Below are 18,514 nucleotides of genomic sequence, written 5' to 3'. Positions count from 1 at the left end.
CGACTAGCTTATGGAGGCTCATTCAGTCATTCTCCCTAGGACACTACTGATTGAGATCAGCCATGTAGGAGACTCCTGCAGCAGGGTGAGGGGGGAAAAAAGAGGGGCCCAGGCAGGGCGGGCGTAACCCATTAGGTGACCTAGGCGGTCGCCTAGGGCACTGCGATTTGGGGGGCGGCGACCGCGGCGGTATTTCTGCGGCGGGACCTTCCGCCATCTCTGTGGGGGGGCGGCATTTTGGGGCGGGACCTTCCGCCGCCCTGGTGGCACTCCTGGGCCCAAGATGGCACCTGCTGCCCTCTACTGGAGCACAGGTGGAGTTCCAAAAAGCGGAAAGCACACAGCAGCATCACTGCCATTCTATAGCTGTCCAGTGGGACGGATACACAGAGCACTGGAGTCTCCACACCTCTCAGCCTTTCATCAGGACTAAATGCACTGGTAAGCCGGAGACTGTGCTCCCCCAAGTGCTGATCAGTTCACTTCTCCCCAGTTGCTAGGTAATCATGCCTGGCTCTGAGGATATGTTCCAGCCCCAGAGTATTCTGGAAAGGCTTCTCTCTTGTGTTTCATTGGCTGCCTATGTTGTCACTCACTCTCCTGCTGGGGCTGGGAGTGGCACAGGCTGACTCAGAACACTTCAGTGCTCCTGCTTGCCTATCTGAATTAATCTCTCTGCATAAAGCACTAGCTATTTTTCCCATTCACCTTCAGAATTGCTAGCATTACTCCATAATGCTGCAGGTACGTTTCTTCTGCATCCATGGAGTGAACAGTGCATGAAAGTGGAGGGCTGCTGCTGCTTTAAGCTGCAGTGGAGACGGACGAACTGTAGAATGTACTGGACTGACGGATTCTTCCAGGGCATGGTGCATTGCTGTGATTCCCATTCAGCCCCCCTGTTCTTTCCTACCTTAAACATCAATGACATGCCAAAACCTGTACTAATGCAACGTGCAGCAGCACAGATGAAGACATGAACAGCAGGAAATACAAAAGTTAATGCTGCTGTGGGAACCTTCATTTGCACTATGCGAGACTTAAAGCATTTAACATGGAGAGACAGTAACATTATAGGGGGAACCATTTCCTGCAGCTGGCTCAGCCAGCCACATGACCCGCACGCTGTATCCATGCTATCTAGGGCATTTAATACATATGAGCTTGGATTTCTTAAAGAAAGCCCAGCCCATCCTCTCCAGGCTCTTGCTTGTTGATTCCTTTCAGCTGAAAACATTGTCCTTGCTTTAAACTCCCCGCACAGCACCCGTGGTGAGGGAGGTGGTGGCGGTGCCTCCTTCCATCTGAACGCCATGCCAGTACCACGTCAGGGGCTGCCAACAAAAATAAAATCACTCAACTGAAAAACAAGTTCCCCTGGCATTAGTGTTGCATAAACTCCAGCAGAGCACAGGGACCTTCTATTCACTTCCTTCTCCCTCCCCGAAGAGGGAATGAATCCCCCCCTTCAATGGCGAAGTGAAATCCAGGACTGAACTCTTCCCACAAAGGCCTGAGTGTTGGAGGTGCTGAGTACCTACCATGCCTGCTAAAGGCAATGAACACGGCAGCTGCTTAGCGCCTTTGAAAGTCAGGCCATAATACGTCTGCCTCCATGCATGCACTACAGAGTCTCCTTTGCTGTAGGCTACAGGCATGCCTGAGTCTGCCACTGCATTACGCACCGCCCCAGCCCGATCAGCAATAGCAATAATAATAATAATAAGCAGCAGTATTAATTCTAGCAGGGCACTACACTTAATAGTGGCACTGGGGACAAAGTCCATTTGTCAGTTTAAACAAGCACCAAAGGTTTCTTGTGGTGAAATCATTACCGTCATGGGGTGTGTGCCTGGGGGCGGGGTTAGTGAAAGGGTAGCCCCATAAGCGGGCAGAGGCAGGGGTCAGGGTGAGCATGATCCATGCATTGTTTGTGTTGGAGCCCGCCCAGAGGGATTGGGGGAAAGTTGCACGCACTGACACAGCAAAAGTTTTCACACATTGCTAAGTAGGGCTGAGCTTTTCTGACTTCTTAAGTTTGTGCTCTGGCTTAGCAAACCAAACCGGGGCTGAGCACGGAGGAAGGAACTGGTGAGGATAGAGCGTGCACGTAGTCCTCCGAGGCTTTGGGCTTATGGACAGCAGTGCATGGAGAGCGAGGGTGAGAAAAGAGCTTAGAGGGCAAGTGGTAATTCGAGTCAAACTGAGGAGAGTCCTTGATTTTCTAATCTAGTGAGCCAGCAGCTGAGGAGAGGAATGGGGCTTGCCAGGAGACCTAGGCTATGCAGCCTTTCTCCTCTTGCTGACCAGTTCCAACCCAGCCCCCAACCTGAACGCAGTTACCATCTATGCACAACAAGGGAGCAGGTGTCCTCAATGCAGTCCCTTGTGCTGTTTTGCAGACACATAGGAGACTCTAAAGAGGCCAAGGACTGAATAGGTCATAGGCTCTTCCTCCGTTTTTCCATGTTAGGGCTCAAGCACATTGGCAAGGGAAGGGATGTTGGGACCGTGCCGGCTGCCACAGCCTGCGCTGTACCCGTTATATGAATCCAATCATCTAAATAACTGAGAGGCTTCAGGGCAGTCATACGCTCCCTGCCTGCAGAGCAAGCCTAACCCAGCGTCCCTGTGCTCCTACGCACAACCAAATCCCAAGTGCTACTATAGCACAGTCTGATTTTCACACCCATGAGAGACAGCCGGCTTTCCTCCTCCTTCCCCCGCCCCGCAGCCTGACATGTCAGAAATTACTGCTGCCAGAGGCTGACACACACCAGTGGGAAGCTTGGCATTTTCTATTGAAGCTGTCACCTCCGTTCAGGTGGGAACCCTCCTTCTCGATGACTCAAGCTGTAAGCTCCATCTTTTAATAACGGAGTCCCCAGTGATGAGTGTCTAAACACGGCCCCACACCCATGCTTTGGAGAAACTACCCAGTGATTTCAGGGGACACGTCCCATCTTGTTGCTGTTCCCACCCAGTAACCAATGTCTTGCACTTGGGGATCTAGCTATGTTATTGGCCCATATGTAGGGTCAAACTCAAGGTAATCATTCCCCCTCCTCACCCCCAAGCACTGCCCCATTCAAGTGATCACTGCACTCACACTGTCTTCTTAGTACCCCTGAGAGGCAGCTATCTAAAATGCCAGGAGGGAGTGTGAAATTTTCTCTAATCCAGCATGAGCTGTACAGCACGCACTGCCTCTGGCACTGCACCTCAACCTAACCTAGAGGGACCACAGCTAGGGCAGGGTTGGGAGTTTGGCCCCCTCAAATCATTCAGGCCCTGGCCCCATTGCTGAGAAAGCCAGTGTGGGCTCCTGTCCCATTAGAAGCAAGGTGAGACAAGCCCTTCTCCCCATCCACATATAGGCCCAAAAGCTAGCGGATGGCAACTACATTCAGCCCCTGCCAGCCTGGGGCTCCATTTGAACCTGTTGCCTAAAAGTGAGAGGTTCTGTATTTCCTGCCTTGCCATCACCTTGTCCCCTCCACCATGGGTTATTCACCAGACATTATGTGGGGGTTATTAGGGTCACCACCCCCTTCGCTCAGCCCCAGTCTGCAAATGTATTTTAAAACATGATTGCAAGGCTCAAACAGACACACAACACGCCCCCCATGGTCTTGTTACTTGGGTCTGTGTCCGTCCCCCAGTATCCAGACTAGGGAAGAAAGGAGCTTGACTTCTAGAGTCTGTAATTGAAATGCAATGATCAAGCAATGTGCACTCCGTGCAGTCTCACAGACCACCAACCACCATGGGGGGGGGGACCCCAAACAAACCTGAGTGGCATTGCAAAGCTGTGTGTCAGGTTGCAACACCTCTGCCACCTGTCTCTGCCATGACAGAGAGGCAGCTAGGCCAAAACTGGCACTTACTCCATCCCCCACGCTCTTCTACCATAACCACCCAACCTTCAGAAGGCTCGCCCTGTCCCCCACCTGAAATGTGGGTGGCTACAATTTCCATAGTGTACAGATCCCCACAATTCTTTTACCTGGCACTAATCCAATCAAGAGTTCTTAGTGAGAGACTCAGGTAGTCAGATCTGTGGGGAAGAGATCCTAGCAGGAGCAGGGAACAAAGTCTCCTTTGACTCCATTCTTCCAACAGCTTTTTGAGGGAGGGAGGTAGGGAGAGGTCGCTCTGCGTGTGCCATTGCATGGGACTAACTCCATCCCCCTCTCTGGTGCAGAGGAAAGGAAGAATAAATTAATTAGGTTCTGGTAAACTCAGGTGGTGGGCAGTTTCACTAGCCCAATTATGTACCCAACAGATTCAAGTCACCAAAGTATCGTAAGATTATGCAGCTCTTTACAATTAAAAGGATCCACACCATATCCAGGGATCAGCTCACCTTGTCTCACTGGTATGGAAAGGAGGAACTGTTTAAACATGTTGCAATCCCACAATATACTGACTCCAACTGGAACCTGAAGGGTGGGTTTGAGGTAAGCAGACTACAATTAGCTCCCTCCTGGAATCAGACCCATACTGTTCGGAGAAATGCCACAGGCTCTTGAACAATCTTACAGGGTGAGGATTTAGCCTGGGTGCTCTTTGCTTCAGAGACTTTCTTCACTCATGTTTGGAGACTGTCTAGCACATTTTGGGTGCTAGACCAACCAGTTTTACTTCTCTCCAACACAGTGTACGCTGGGGCACTCCATCTATACTACCACTTCCTGCAGCAACCCAAGTTCTTTGTTGGAGGCCTCTCAGCCCAACGTGAGTGGGGCTGGGCCTGCTCAGTCCATGAAACCAGGGAAGATTACAGCTCAGCGTGATATGGCTGCAGGCCACGTATGTACTTCTGCACTTGTCAGTCGAGGGGAGCCTGTATTTTTGACAAACTTCAGTGTTGATGTGATATTGATTCACTAGGAGGAATCCTAAGTTTGAGTGGGACAAGGGGCCCCAGGGCACTGTGGGCTAGAGGCAACATAGCATTCACTCCCCATCATCTGTGAGAGGTGGCTCCTTTTGCTGATCACTAGTGACCCTTGTTGTGGCACTGATGGATCTAGAAGGAGATGTGGAAACCCCTTCACAGCTACTATGGAACAGAGACTTCAGGAAGCACAATAGGGAGCTTTACTAGAGCTTTACCACCAACTGCACCGGTTGAGAGCCAGAGCTTTTATCCAATGTAGCATCAGATGGAAGATGGGCTGAGATGGACCAATGGTCTTTCTAGGAGGGTGTTAGCACAATAGCAATTTTGCTGTCTAACATCAGACCAGAAAGCAGGGACTTCCTCCATGCACCTCCCCCCTCCCCCACTGAGCGCACAACGCAACACAACACAGGACGAGAGGCTATTATATATCATGCTTTTAATACAAACTTAAAAAAATCTGGAACAATAGAAACTGTACAGATTTGATCAACTTTTTGTTTTGTTTTTAACTAAATCTCTAGACACGCCAATGTCCCGTTCCAAAATATTGCACAACATTCTGAATACAAAACTCTGATTGTATTCCTCCTTCGCTAAAGAAAAAAACAGCAACCCCCTGATCCCCCTCTCAGTAGACCCCTTCTCATAAAAACAAACAGAACAAACATAGGAACCTTCTACATTAAGAAACATACATAATTCTGTCCTCTTTGTGTTCACACATTTTCTCTCTCTGTCTCCAAGATCATACAGTTGTTGATTCTCTCTTCACAAGGGGTTAGGGAGGGGGAAGGAGGGAGCTGGGGGATGGAGAAAGGAATTTTCACTGCTTTTTTTTTTTTAAAGTTTTTTTTCCTGAAAAAATATTTTCTCTCCTCTTAAGAAAAAATCTCAAAGAAAAAATTACATTTTTTACGTTAGAAATATACATATATTATATATACCTCTTACATTTTACAAATGTAGCAAATTATTCAATACAAACGGACATCAACAACAAAACACAAACCCATAAAAAATAAAAGTTAAAAAAAAAATCTCTCTTGCTCTCTTTTCCTAAGAAACCAGGTTAATTAGTGCAGGTTTTAAAAAATAAAATCGAAGCTGAACGCCTAAATCCAAGACCAGACCAAAAAAGGCCATTAGTTTAATTGCCACCAGTGCTGGAGAAACGCTTCTGAAGCACGCTTTTTTTTCCTTTAAGATACAAAGAGGTTGGTCCCCTCCCCTTTCCCTCCTCGTCTTTGCAACACTATTTTTAAAGCAGTTACAATACGTGTAAGCAGGTTAAAGCAGCGTCAAAGCTTCACACACACATAGCAGGTGGCTGGTGATGTTCCATCTCTCCCTCCCTTCCTATGCCATAAGAGGGTGCACAAAGGCAGTGACTTGGGGCAGCATTTTGCTGAAGGATGAGAGGGGTGGAAACAACAAAGGAAACTGGGCTGCGAAGCCAGCCGGTCCCCTGAGGTGCGGAGAGTTATTTAGTCCAGTGCAATAGTCTGGCAGTCTATAGTACGCTCAAAGGGGAGGAACTGGGTGGCAGTAGTAAAGTTGGTGGGAAAGAGGATCAGCTAAACAGATCCCCCGAGTCTCAGTCTAGTTTTTCCATCTTCAACCCTGCAGGTTTCACACCTCATGCTAGGATAGACTGCTTAGTAGTGGCTGCCCTTGCCTCCCACCCACCCGCCAGTTGGGTCACAGCCAATAAGTGGCAAGCAGCCTGTTTTGGGAAATGGTGTGTTGGGATTCAACCCAATCAGAAGAGTGCTCTTCCCATTAATGCAATAGTGATGGGGATTTAGAAACAAGCCCCCTAGTGAGACCAGGGTAGTGTCAGTTGTGGCAGGGCAGTCTCCTTAACCCAAATAAGATTCATTCACAACACACACACACACACACACACACAAAGACATGAGAGCTGGAGCGTCATCAACTCGGGGGTTTTTGGGGGTGGGGAGAAATGGGAGTTCAAAGCCTCCTCCCACTGATAGACAGTGAAGTCTTGGAAAAGTAAACTGGATCTTATCCCTTAATTACTTGAGGTGAGTCTCGGAAGAAGCTCCAGAGACAGGTTTAGTTAAAAACAAACATGGGAGACAGCAGAGCTGGAAAAGATTGTTAAAAAAGGAATGCCCCAAAGCTAGATGCATCTGCTTCAGACCTTTCCTCTTCACTGTCTTCCTAGCCCAAGGCTGACACCCCAGGAGGCAGTCTTCCCACCTGGAGTCCCCAATCCCAGGGGGTTCTAGGTTGCCCCACCTGGGAGGAATAGGGATTCCCACACATCATGGAGGCAGGCTATGGAATAACAAGATGCAGAAGCAGACTATCAAAGGCCACTACTGTCCTACTCCTTCCCTTGTTCCAGCATTTTTTTGGGGTGTGTGTGAAGGGAAAAACTAGGGAGCAGCTTTAGGATTCCTAGCTCTTTGTTACTCCCAATAATGAGGAGGGGACAACTATTCATCTAGGTCCTGGAATATCAGTTTCTTCTCCCCACACCATCAGTCATTTCAAAGTATTAGTCCCTATTCTGCAGCGAGCCCCCTCTAGACTGTGTCTCTCTGCCTGGATTGATCAGTTAACACTAGGGGCTGAGTACAATCCCCCCGGGCATTCCCCTCTGTACTAAGTCACCTGCCCCTCCCACTCCCCCCCCATCCTTCCAGAAGGAAAGCAAAGGGGGTTTGGTCACACTTTATTATATCTTTTAATAAGAGAAAACAGGAAGTGACATCCCTCAAGCTATCAATCAGGAAAGCAGCCTGGGGGATGCAACCCCCTGCTCTCCCCAGAAAGCTGTGCTGCCTCTTCAAAAGCAGGAAACCCTTTCCCCCCCGAAAGCCTGTAACCAAAGGTAGCTGAGAGTAAGAGAACTCAAAACATTTGGAGACTGCTCCAAAGGAACATCAGTGGATGCTGCTTACATTGGAGGGGAAGAAAAGCACATAAGAATGTGAGAGGCAGCATATCTAACCATGTCCCCTGAAAGAGAAGTGCAATACATAAGGACTGATACTTCCTCCCTATAAACAGCAGTGGGTGCACCTACTGTAGTGCTTGTATATAATAGCAACCCTATTGAACTGACACTGGCTCTGACCAACTTGAAGAGACCAGCTCAGACAAGATCCTTCGTGCATGAGGGTGGGAGTAGGAATCATAAATGGACTCACTGGTATAACACAGTGCTGTTCTTCTCCAGCATTCACCTCTGGGTGAAAGTGTAGAGAGGGAAGACAGCAGGAAGCAGCCGTTTCATATAGTAGTGCTCCAACTTACCCGCCTGCCAAGGAAAAGGAGATTGGGGGAATCTTATTCCAAAACAGAGGCTGGCATCAACTGTGGCAGTTTTGAAGGGTTTTGGATGACAAGATCATAGCAGTCTAAAGCAGGCAGGGTAAGGGGAACTCGGTAAACTCACCCTGTCTGTTCCCCGGGGGAGGAGAGGAACTGACTAATCATGGTAAGAAGCATACAGTGCCCTCCCACCTCTCTGGGAAGCATACAGTGAAACTGTGCACCTCTTGCCCGGCACTGAAAACCAAACAAATACCCTCGCCCCTCTCAGCAAGGCAGCCTAGCACCCAAGGATATGGGAATGCCCAGAACAGGCCATCTCTACACCAAAGAACAAGATACTAAAGCCCAGCTCTGAGGAGGAAGTTGGGAGACAGGAAGATAAAGTGACCTTTGTTTCCACCATTTCTGGATCAAACAAACCCATTACAGGAGTAAAAAAGTGGGTAGGAAAAAGCACGGGGATTGAGTTAAAAAACAATTCAGTGCTTCAGGAGCGCTGCCCGGCACAGCACAACGACTCCGGGGTTGTCTCTCTTTCCAAGAAGCTATATTTATAAGATTTCAAATTTTTGTATATTTCTATTTTTCATTTTTCTTCTCTTTTTTTTTTTTTTAATTCTTGTTTTCCCCAAATACTCTCCTTCCTCCCGGTCAGTTGGCCAGGACGACAGGCTGGAAAGACTGGCTGGGATACTGCATGGCGTTCAGGTTGTAGCTGAGTCCTTCCACAAAGGGAGACTTCTCCAGAAAGAGGCTGTTGCTGCTGCTGCTGAAGACCTGAGCCATGTCAAAGCCGCTGCCGCCGCTGGTGCTAGTGTTGAACTGGGAGGCCGGTGGGATGCTGCCGCCCTGATTCTCGTTGGTGACACCCTCAAAGAAGAGGCCGCTGGGTCCGGACGATCCGCCATTGTAAACAAACTCCTTGGCATTGGGGGAGAGCTGCGACTGAGGAGCTTGACTCCCCCCGCCCCCGATGAAGTTCAGAGAATGCATAGAGAGGGAGAGGCCCTTGTGCTTCAGCAGGTTGTTGGTGGGTGACCTGGCCATCCTTTGCTGCTGCTGTTGAGCTCCTGCTCCCCCACCCCCACCCTTCTTCATCTTGGTGGAGCCAAACTTTGTGGCAGCAAACGTGGCAGTGGTAAAGGTGATGGGCTGGGCAGAGCGGGGGATGAAGGTGGGGCTGGGTGACTGGCCAAAGGATGGCGATGGCGAGTTGGACAAGGAGTTGTCCTGGCTACCAATGGGGACAAACACCTGGGCATCAGGGTTGAAGCTGCTCTTGATCTCCTTGTCCAGCTCAGCTGCACTGCAGCCCTCACTGTCATCCAGATACAGGACCTTGACAGACCCTTTCTCGCCAATCTGGTAGGAGACCTCAGAAGGATCGATCCAGACGCTCAGTTCTTCAGGCACATTGGCCCGCACATCCTCTACGGCCAGCCCGCTCCGTTTGGCTGCCAGTTCCACCACCGGATCCACCGTTTCCCCGATGTGGACGCAGCGATAGCCAGAACCCTTCAGAGGCTTTTCCGGGTACCAGTGGCCCTCATATTTCTTCTTCAGCAGGCGTTCTAGCTCTTCACCAAACAGGTCTGCCCGCCTCCGGGGAAGCTTGTTATACAGGTACGAGATGATGAAGTTCAGAGCAACTTTGATCTCCAGATGCATACTCCCTTCACAGCAAGCAAGTCAGGGCAGTGTATTGAAAGAGACAAACAACATACACAAGATTTGGCTCCAAGCGATCCTAGAAAAGAAAGAAGAAAAAAAGATGGATGAAGGGAGAGAAGAGAACGTGGCAACTTTAATATTGTTGAGGCAAACAGCTTAGTATATTTACAAAAAGATTAGACATTTCTACAAATAGCATTTGCAATGCTACTTCCTAGAATAAAAGCTACACGAATGTGATCAATCCTTATGCTACATGACATAAGTGGATTGCTAGAGGAGGTCAGGAAGAAATTCTGCCCTACTAAATGGAATGAGTAGTACGTTGAACAGTACGTGCATATGATGCCATTCTCTCAAGTTAGCCAACACTGATCACCAATGGAGACAGGATACCAAACTAACTGGACAAATAGTTTGTTTTGGTACAGTGGTTAATATGTATTTTAGGCCTGGTCCACACTAACCCCCCACTTCGGACTAAGGTACGCAAATTCAGCTACGTTAATAACGTAGCTGAATTCGAAGTACCTTAGTCCGAACTTACCGCGGGTCCAGACGCGGCAGGCAGGCTCCCCCGTCGATGCCGCGTACTCCTCTCACTGAGCTGGAGTACCGGCGTTGATGGCAAGCACTTCCGGGATCGATCCCAGAAGATCGATCGCTTACATCCGGACCAGGAAGTAAATACAGACGTACCCGTAATACATCTCTTTTTGCTTCAACTCTTATTTATTTCCTTTCACCTCATGTGCCTCTGATTTAAAAAAATTACATCAAGGCAGAATCATGAGAGTCTTTCCCCATCCTGAGTGGAGATCAACTCCTGAACTCTGTATGGCAACACCAGCCTCTCTGCTGAGGAACAGCAACAAGATTCAGTTGGAAGGCAGTGGCTGCTGGTGGTTTTTGGAGATTTGCATTCTCTGGTCCTGCTGGCTCAAGGATGAGAGAGTGGAGGTGAGGGTATGAGGATAGTGAGGCACTAACTGCCAGCCCAGTTTTACTATCTCCTCAAAGTGGACAGTTCATCTGACATTCAAATACTCACTTGCCCCCGACAGAGGATTTGTCTGGCTAAATCAAGCTAAAAAGCTTCATGTCTCAGTTTAATTCAGATCAGTAAATAGTGTGGGGTGTGCACACTACATACATTGCTGGCCACCTGTCATGCATAGTTCCCAGCCCTGTTGTCATTCCAGCAAAAAAGGGTGTATGGGGAGTATTGTAGGCCCACACAACTTTTAACTCACTTGCCAAAACAGAAATGAACAGTCTTTTTCCAGCTACCAACAAACTCTCTAGGTGGGTCATTTCCTCAAAGAGAAGAGATGGGAAAGGACAGAGAATCTCAGACTTTTTAAAAAAGAAGTATACCACTATCAACTCCTGCTCCATTCAGCAGGGAAGCGGCACATCCAGTTTTTAATTGATAGCTTAGTCAGAGGGAAGTCAGCTCTCCACTACTCTGGGCTCTGCTCAGACAAACATGAACACACCACATTCATCCATGTTGGCAAAATGGGCTTAAGGGACACTCAAACCTTCAGCCCAAGCATTTAGGTTGCAGGCCAAATGGAGTGAGTGAGTTTGTGTAGCACAGAGTTAAGACATAAGCCTTCCCCTGCAGAACTAGAAACCCAGGCAACACTGGCCTAGATCAAGAGAAGCAGAAAGGGAAACTGATTAGGGCTAGTTTACCTATCCTGGTTGCGTGGATGGCAGGGAGTAAACATGCAGCATTAATGGTGACATGCACAATTTGTTTTTAAATGAAGACTGAGTTATGACAAAAGTGACAGTACGAATTCTACATTAAAAAGATATTACACTGGTAACTTATGTTCAGGGAGGTTTATTTCCAGGAGTAAAACAACAGGCAGTTGGAGCTGTAAACACCTCAAAATCAGCTAGCACAAGAAGCTACAAAGTTCTAGATATAAACCCCTTCAGGTTTAGCCTCGCATGGAAGTGAATAGAGGCAGAGAGTGACGGCTGAGAGTTGAAAAGGCACCGCCAGCCTTTGGAGCTTGGATTTCAGGAGTTACTGGACCATGAGAAGTTCGGCGAGTTCCCAGGGACCTGACAGAAGTTCAAATAAAATAGAAACATGCCAAGAAGATCTGAACAAGGCAGCTTTCTGAAAGGCCAACTAGGACAGGTCATTCTTAGGCTGGTGTGTAGGTGGCACTCAATAGCTTGGGATGGAGGCTTTCAATGACTTTCAGAGGAAAGGAGAGCCAGTGGACCTGTGGAATACACGCTGAAATAACAGAGGCCTAATCAGCCCATGTTATCCCAAGTAGATTGCATAAAACTAACTTCTGTTACTATGGCCTTTTTTAAAAAAAAAAAAAAAAAAAAAAGCACCCAGCCTGGTTCACTGGAATCCTAGCAAGATTGGATGTTGGTGGGAAGATCCCTCTGGGTCACAATTCTGATCCAGAGCATTAGAGACCAAAAGTTAAGTGGGTTAATAAGAGGATCTTGCTGTTCAAATTTTGACAACAACTTCTGTAGAGAAACAAGCATGTTTTCAAGAGAGTTCCAAAAATAAGAGACGACGGTATAAAAATACAAGCTACCTGAAAAACTGTACTTGAGAAGGGTCCCTTTAACAGAACAAGGACAGGAGGTAATAAAGAGTTTTCTTGCAAAGAGAATTGATATAGTGATCTTTAACAGAAATTGCCAACAGCTTCAGTGATCCCCAGCAACCACAGGCACACTGGAACTGACAGATGGGATCAATCAGTGGTCCATTTAGCCCAGTATTACTTCTCTGACATGACCAGCGCCAGATGTTTCAGAAGAAGGTAAGGGGGGGGAGAAAAAAAAATCCCAACACTCCAGGGACTTGATTTATTATCATCCCCAAAACAGCACAAAGCCTCAATGCTTCTCAGCAGTCCTGCATCTTCACCAACAAATCAGCACAGTACTTCCGTGGGAGGCAAGGAGAAGGAGGGGTAAAATGCAGCAACCAATTTCAGTATCAAGCTTGCAGAGGAGTTATAAAAATGGAGTACTTTTTCTTTTTTTTAAAATGGAGAATACTCTGAGTGTGGCGTCTGTGGCTTCAATTTAAAAAAAGCCATTAACCAAATAACAGCATGCACCAAGACAGCTACACACAACAGGCCTTGGCAGATGCCTTCAAATGTAAGAGAGGGTTCCAAATGAGCAAGAGGCAACATTTATTCCCGACATTGTTAGCACAATAAAATGTATTCCATTTGGATCCCTTAAACCCAGGATTGCCAATACGAGAACCCGTATGGTGGAGCTGATTACTAGTTTTAAACCATAAAGTAGCTGCAGCTGAATCTGCACATCTGCAGTGAAAAAATATATTTTCTTTTACATACCTAGGGGGCTTTTGAGAGGGGGTGGGTGGGAAGCAAAGGTCTTGAAGCTGATGACCAAGGTAGAAAGCGTCATAGCATGTTTTGCAAATGATAAGGCCAGTCACAGAAAAATGTACATATTTCCCCCCATCTCCTGCATATATTTGCTGGATAAATATTTTATGGTGGAAGGAAGGTGGGGGGAAGGGGGGGAGAAAAAAAATAAAAAAGAAGAGGTTATGTTGCAGAAATGCAGGAGCTCTGGAGGTCAACCCTCTCTCTTTGTTTTAACAGAGCACAGATTTTAAAGAAAAAGGGCAAAATGACTGTACACATTAGATGAGAATGAACACTTTAAACATCTTCATTCCTCCCGGTTATGAAGATACTAGGCAGTGACCTTGTAAGACAAGTTTCAATCTGGAACAAGATCTATTTTTTTAAACCTATAAAGAGCAATTATCCCTCTGAAAACAGGTCCGCGATTCTGCCCCCTCATTAAGTGCACACAGTGACATTTCAAAGGGCTTAAAAAAAAAAAAATCAAGGCCAGTATGATAGGATAACCTTCTATGTTACTTTGCAGGCCACACCCTACCAAAACAACAGCCTTGTCTCTAACCATCCTCACTCACCCCCACCCACAGACTATAAGAGGCAATCCAATTATTTTCTATGTTTAAACAATTTTAAGGCACATAATCTCCAAAATGGGGAGAGAGGGAGAAATATTTTTAAACACTCAGCTATCCCTGCAGACTGTGTGCATGGGGAGGAATGGGCCCTATGGACACACATTCTAGACACCAAGATTGAAAAATCTATGATCGCCTCTTCCCCTTATAAACACTATCAAAACCACTGTTCCTGGGTGTGGTGATGGTGGGTGTTGTACAGAGGACACCCCTCCCCCCCCCCAAGCAAAATTATACATACATTAGGGGGCCTGTTCTCCAGATCAGCCTCTCTCAGCTGGGAGTCCAGCTCCCCCCACCCCCCTTTAAGCACAGCAGCCAAGGCTCATAGAGGATGATGCATTTCCAATAACCCAGCCAAGGAAATTTCTACAAACACTCTGAATCCGCCTCCCCCACCTTACTATATCTAACACACAGGATCCTGGGAGTTGCAGTCCTTCACCCTCCACTTCTCCAGGCCCTCATCTGAGCCAAGCCGAGTGACCTACTTTGCCGCTGAACTACATTTCCCAATATGCCGTGCGCCAACCCTGGCCCAAAGAACCAGCGCCTGCTCAGAGGAGCAGTGTAGAAAATTTTCCATGGCACATGCGCTCTCAACCCTCCCAGCCAATTGCCCAATGCAAGAAACACACCCCATGTACCGTGTCATCGGGAATTGCTGGGTTATTTTTAGGGGGTCTAAGCGATCTCTCGCGTTCCGGGGGCGGGGGGACAATGAGGGCTATTTACCCGTCACCTCCCCATACACACCCTGGAAGCCCCCCACACGGATTAGCAAACATCCCCTTGGTTGGGGGCTAGGAGTGAGACTCCGAAGTGGGGTCCTGGAGAGCTCTTTGATGGTATTATCACAATTGCCTTTAAAGACTTAAGGCTACACCTGTACCCCCCCCCAAAAAGCCACCCAGCTTGCTCCCTTCTCCCCATATTGGTCACCACTGCTGTGGGACAGGGATAAATAAGTTAAAGGAGTGAGGAGACAGAGGTCCCAATATTAGGGACTTTGTCTTGTGTGCATTCCTCCCCTCCCCTCCCTCCCCCACAAAAAAAAAGTGTCCTGATTTTTCACATCTGCTATCCGGTCACTACCCACAGCTACCTCGCTGTTGGGGGAAGAGATCAGCCACCAAACCAACAGATCCCAAACAAGGCCCCAGGAAGAGGCCTGCAACTGGGTGGCAGGGATGAGGAGACATAGGGTGATTCCCCCCAAGGCAAGGACATTTCTCTGCCTCAAAATGTATTGGGGGAAAAGGGTGCGTGGAAGAAGGGAAACCCTAATAACCCTCCATGAAAGGTGCCCAGGCCCAGAGGCTTTGGGGAGGCGATGGGTGTACAGCAGACCCATGGGAGAAGGGTGCTTAGGCCTCGCATGACCTTTACTTCTGCCAACATATGGCAAATGACCCCTCTTGTTCTCCCCGGGAGAAGGGGGGCCAGGCCAGAGACCTGGCTTTGTTACAGGTGCCCAAGCCCTCCAGACTAGACACTAGCCCCCATCGCCCTGAGCGTACAGGTCTTTAGGCCTGGTCCTTTGTTGGGGACTCCCCCTCCCCACCCCGCAGCATAAATATCCTTAGTCCTTCTTAGAGGGGGGCAAAGAGGGAATAGATCTGACCTGATATCCACCCCCCTCCCCACCAACAACAGGGGATCCTCCCCACAGATCCTCCTCAAAGGGAAAGGAAATTATTCAACCCACGAAGGGCACGGGGATTATATTTCTCGGTCTCATCTCTCCTCCCCCCGCCCCCAATCTTCCTGGTCTGCGGTGGAGGGGTCGTTCCTGCGGTAGGCCACCCTCGGGTGGCCTTTAGGACCCCATCCCATGCCGGGGAGGGGTGCGACAGAGCATCAAACAGAAGCGTCGCTTGGCCCAAACACAATGCCCGTTGTCAGCAGTGCTGAAGGAAGCGAGACCCGCCAGAGAGCAGCACCCCCCCCCCGGCACCCCCATCCAGCCCCCTCATTTCTCCCTTTTGGCCAACGGCAGCTGCTTCCACAAAGGGGGAGGGATCCAACCCCCCCTTCTTTTTCAGGGATCAAATAGCTGCCTGCCCCCATCCCGCCCCCCCCAGCCCACACCGCAGGCTCATTTTTCTTTAGGGGCCGTCTCCGGACCTTTCATTTTTAAATCCCCTCGCAAGAACAACAACAAAAGCCAGAACAAAATGGTGAACTCGGGCATTTCAAAGCGTCACAAGCCAAAGGACTGTCACCCCCCCGCCCCCGCCAATAAAGATCCCACCGCTCCCAAGAAGCCACCAGCACCAGAAACGCTTTGAAGGGTGAAAACGACGGGGGGGGGGAGCTAATGTCCTACAAACGGGGACCCCCCCCGCAAGCCAAGGCCGGATTTGCTCCCAGCCGCCCCGCATGCTGCAGAGTGGGAAGGGGCAGGGTGGAAACTGAGGCAGGGGGATTTCTCCCCGGCCAGTCACGGCTCCGGGAGCCGCCGCTCCCCGCTCCGGTGGAGCCCGGGCGGCGCTGAGCGCACCGACGGGGCAGAGCAGCCAGCCGCAGTCAGACAGCGGGGGCTGGGCGGGGGGGAGATACGGGTCCCAGGCCGGGGGTGGAGGGGGGAGCGAGGCAGGGCCGCTCTGTGCCCCCGATCGCCAGCGAGCGCCCCAGCCCCACTTACTTCGTCCTCAGCTGCAGCGCGGGCGGCTCCTTGCTCCTGCCGGGGGTGGGTGTTGCTGGAGGGTTTCTCTGGCGGTTTCTTTTTTCTCTCTTTTTCGCGGGGTGCGGATGGGGTTGGGGTGGGTGACTCCCCCCTGCTATGGCCTGGGTGGGAGGGGTTGTTTGGGGCGCCCCCTAGCTGGTTTCTCCCCCCTCCTCTCCCTCGGCTGGGATCCGGAGCCTCCCTCGCCCTGGCCCAAAGTGAGCAAAGTAAATGAAAAGTTTCACCCTTAGCAACCCTGCGCAAGGATCTCCTCTTCCACACCCAGCGTGACGCGTCCTGCAAAGGACAAGGGGGTGGGGGAGAAGGGAGAGCCGGAACTACTTCCCCAAACCCTCGCTGGAAATTAACCCTTTTGTCCATGCCCGTCCCCAGCCATTAACCGCCTCGCGCCTTCTCCAGGAGGGAGTCCCTGCGCGGATCGCCCTGGGGCAATAATCTCTGTGTGTGTGATTGTCTTTTCTCTCCCCTGCTCCAGGTTGTAACTTCGCTAAAGCTTGGAGTTTTTTTTCCCTCTCTTTCCCTGTCGTGGTCTGTTCATGGTGGATCGGGATCATCTCTGGCTAGGCAGCTATGCGATAGGACAGTGTTGCAAACCAGGGGCAGCTCAGCTGGCTGTTTTTGCAGTTTGTGGAGTGGTTTGTAACGCTGTGGCGTATGCACCGGTTTAAGAGACGAGAAAGGGGCACGGAGGGATTTGGAAGGGATCAAATAGCCAGGCTGGATTGACCTGAGATTTCCCCAAGCTCCTTATCGCTTCAGGACTTGGGACAGAGCAAGAGCATCAAAAGGGAGGGAAAAAAACGATAAGATTTTTCTTTTATCCCACATGCATCATTATCTGACGTCTCCCACCAGCAGCTACAGCGAATGGTGTTAATGGGGTTTGTGTGTGTTTTAAAGGGTGGCTAATCATCGTAGACATCCATCTCTTTGATGGAGAGCGAGGAATCGCTTCAAAAATGACCTCAAAGCAGAAGAAAGGCTCTTTGAACAAACGCAGTCACACTCCGAAAGAAACGAGTTAAACCCAGGATACAATCTCAGCATCAAATCTGTTCAATTGAAGGGATAAAAACAACCCTCTTTTAAAAGGTGGTTGATAGAAATCCCCTATCCTGACCATTCCACAGGCTGCTGTGCAAAAAAAAAAAAAAAAAGTCCCCCCATCAGCTGTGAGAAGATAGCTGTGTTACAACGATTCCCCCCACGCTGCTCAATAGAAACCCCATTTTCCAGTCTCCTCCTGATCCTGCCACTGCAGATCTCCCCGCGAGTCCTGGGCTGTTGACTGGCTCGGTTAGGAGTGGGACACGCGTGGGTGCGCACCGGCTGTTTGGGTACGCAGACGGGACTAGCGGAGGGTGCCCCCACGCTGCTAAGGAGGGGGCACAGGAGCGGTGGGTGACATCAAGGCAAGACGAATGCAGGCTGCGATAGCAGCACCGCCCCGCCCGCCCGCGCACACCCCTCTCGCCCAGGCACCCAGCGCCCCTCTCCCCAGGGGAGCCCCCCGCGCCGTGCCCGAGTTCACAGGCATTAGCCGGCCAGCTTAGCCCGCGCTAGCGCGTGTTCGGACGGGGAGCGAGGGAGGGACGATCTGCAACGCGCCGCCACCTCCCCTCGCTACGCTTCACAGCGCTGTTCGCACTGAGGCGAAGTCCTGCAGCCAGGATCCTTGTTGGCGCAGTGTTACACCCCATGACACGGAACCAGGAGGCCAAGAGCCTTTTAAACCAGCAGCCCCCCCGCACCTCGAGGCAGGGATGTGACTTTAACTGCCCGCTGGGACGCATTTCCCTCCTCTAAGCCTCTGGTTGCAACGCCCAGCTCAGGGACTATTTTTTCCCCTACGCGCTTGCGCATTGACTTCATCATCACCACTTCAGGCGCAGGCATT

General features: G+C 49.8%; 1 protein-coding gene across 2 annotated transcripts; it reads right to left on the bottom strand.

The window, feature by feature from the left end:
* Positions 1-5,328: 5,328 nt before the first annotated feature.
* Positions 5,329-18,249, bottom strand: TOB2 (transducer of ERBB2, 2). Of its 2 annotated transcripts, none has more exons than XM_005302586.4 (2): positions 16,576-18,249; positions 5,329-9,962 (listed from the first exon to the last, which is right to left on the bottom strand). In XM_005302586.4, exon 2 carries the CDS (start codon positions 9,881-9,883, stop codon positions 8,867-8,869), a length of 1,017 nt encoding a protein of 338 aa, XP_005302643.2. In that variant the 5' UTR covers positions 9,884-9,962; positions 16,576-18,249; the 3' UTR covers positions 5,329-8,866. The 2 variants fall into 2 exon arrangements, with proteins under 2 accessions (XP_005302643.2, XP_065419257.1); XM_065563185.1 differs by lacking the exon at positions 16,576-18,249 and adding an exon at positions 14,170-14,802.
* Positions 18,250-18,514: the final 265 nt, after the last annotated feature.

Source organism: Chrysemys picta, chromosome 1 (assembly GCF_011386835.1).
Source record: "Chrysemys picta bellii isolate R12L10 chromosome 1, ASM1138683v2, whole genome shotgun sequence".
Lineage (NCBI taxonomy): Eukaryota > Metazoa > Chordata > Testudines > Emydidae > Chrysemys > Chrysemys picta.
This window is presented reverse-complemented; position numbering and strand designations above follow the sequence as displayed.

What these genes read in the sequence shown, in the direction of transcription:
- TOB2 (XM_005302586.4), bottom strand. Translation starts at nt 9,883, where the DNA reads ATGCATCTGGAGATCAAAGTTGCTCTGAACTTCATCATCTCGTACCTG.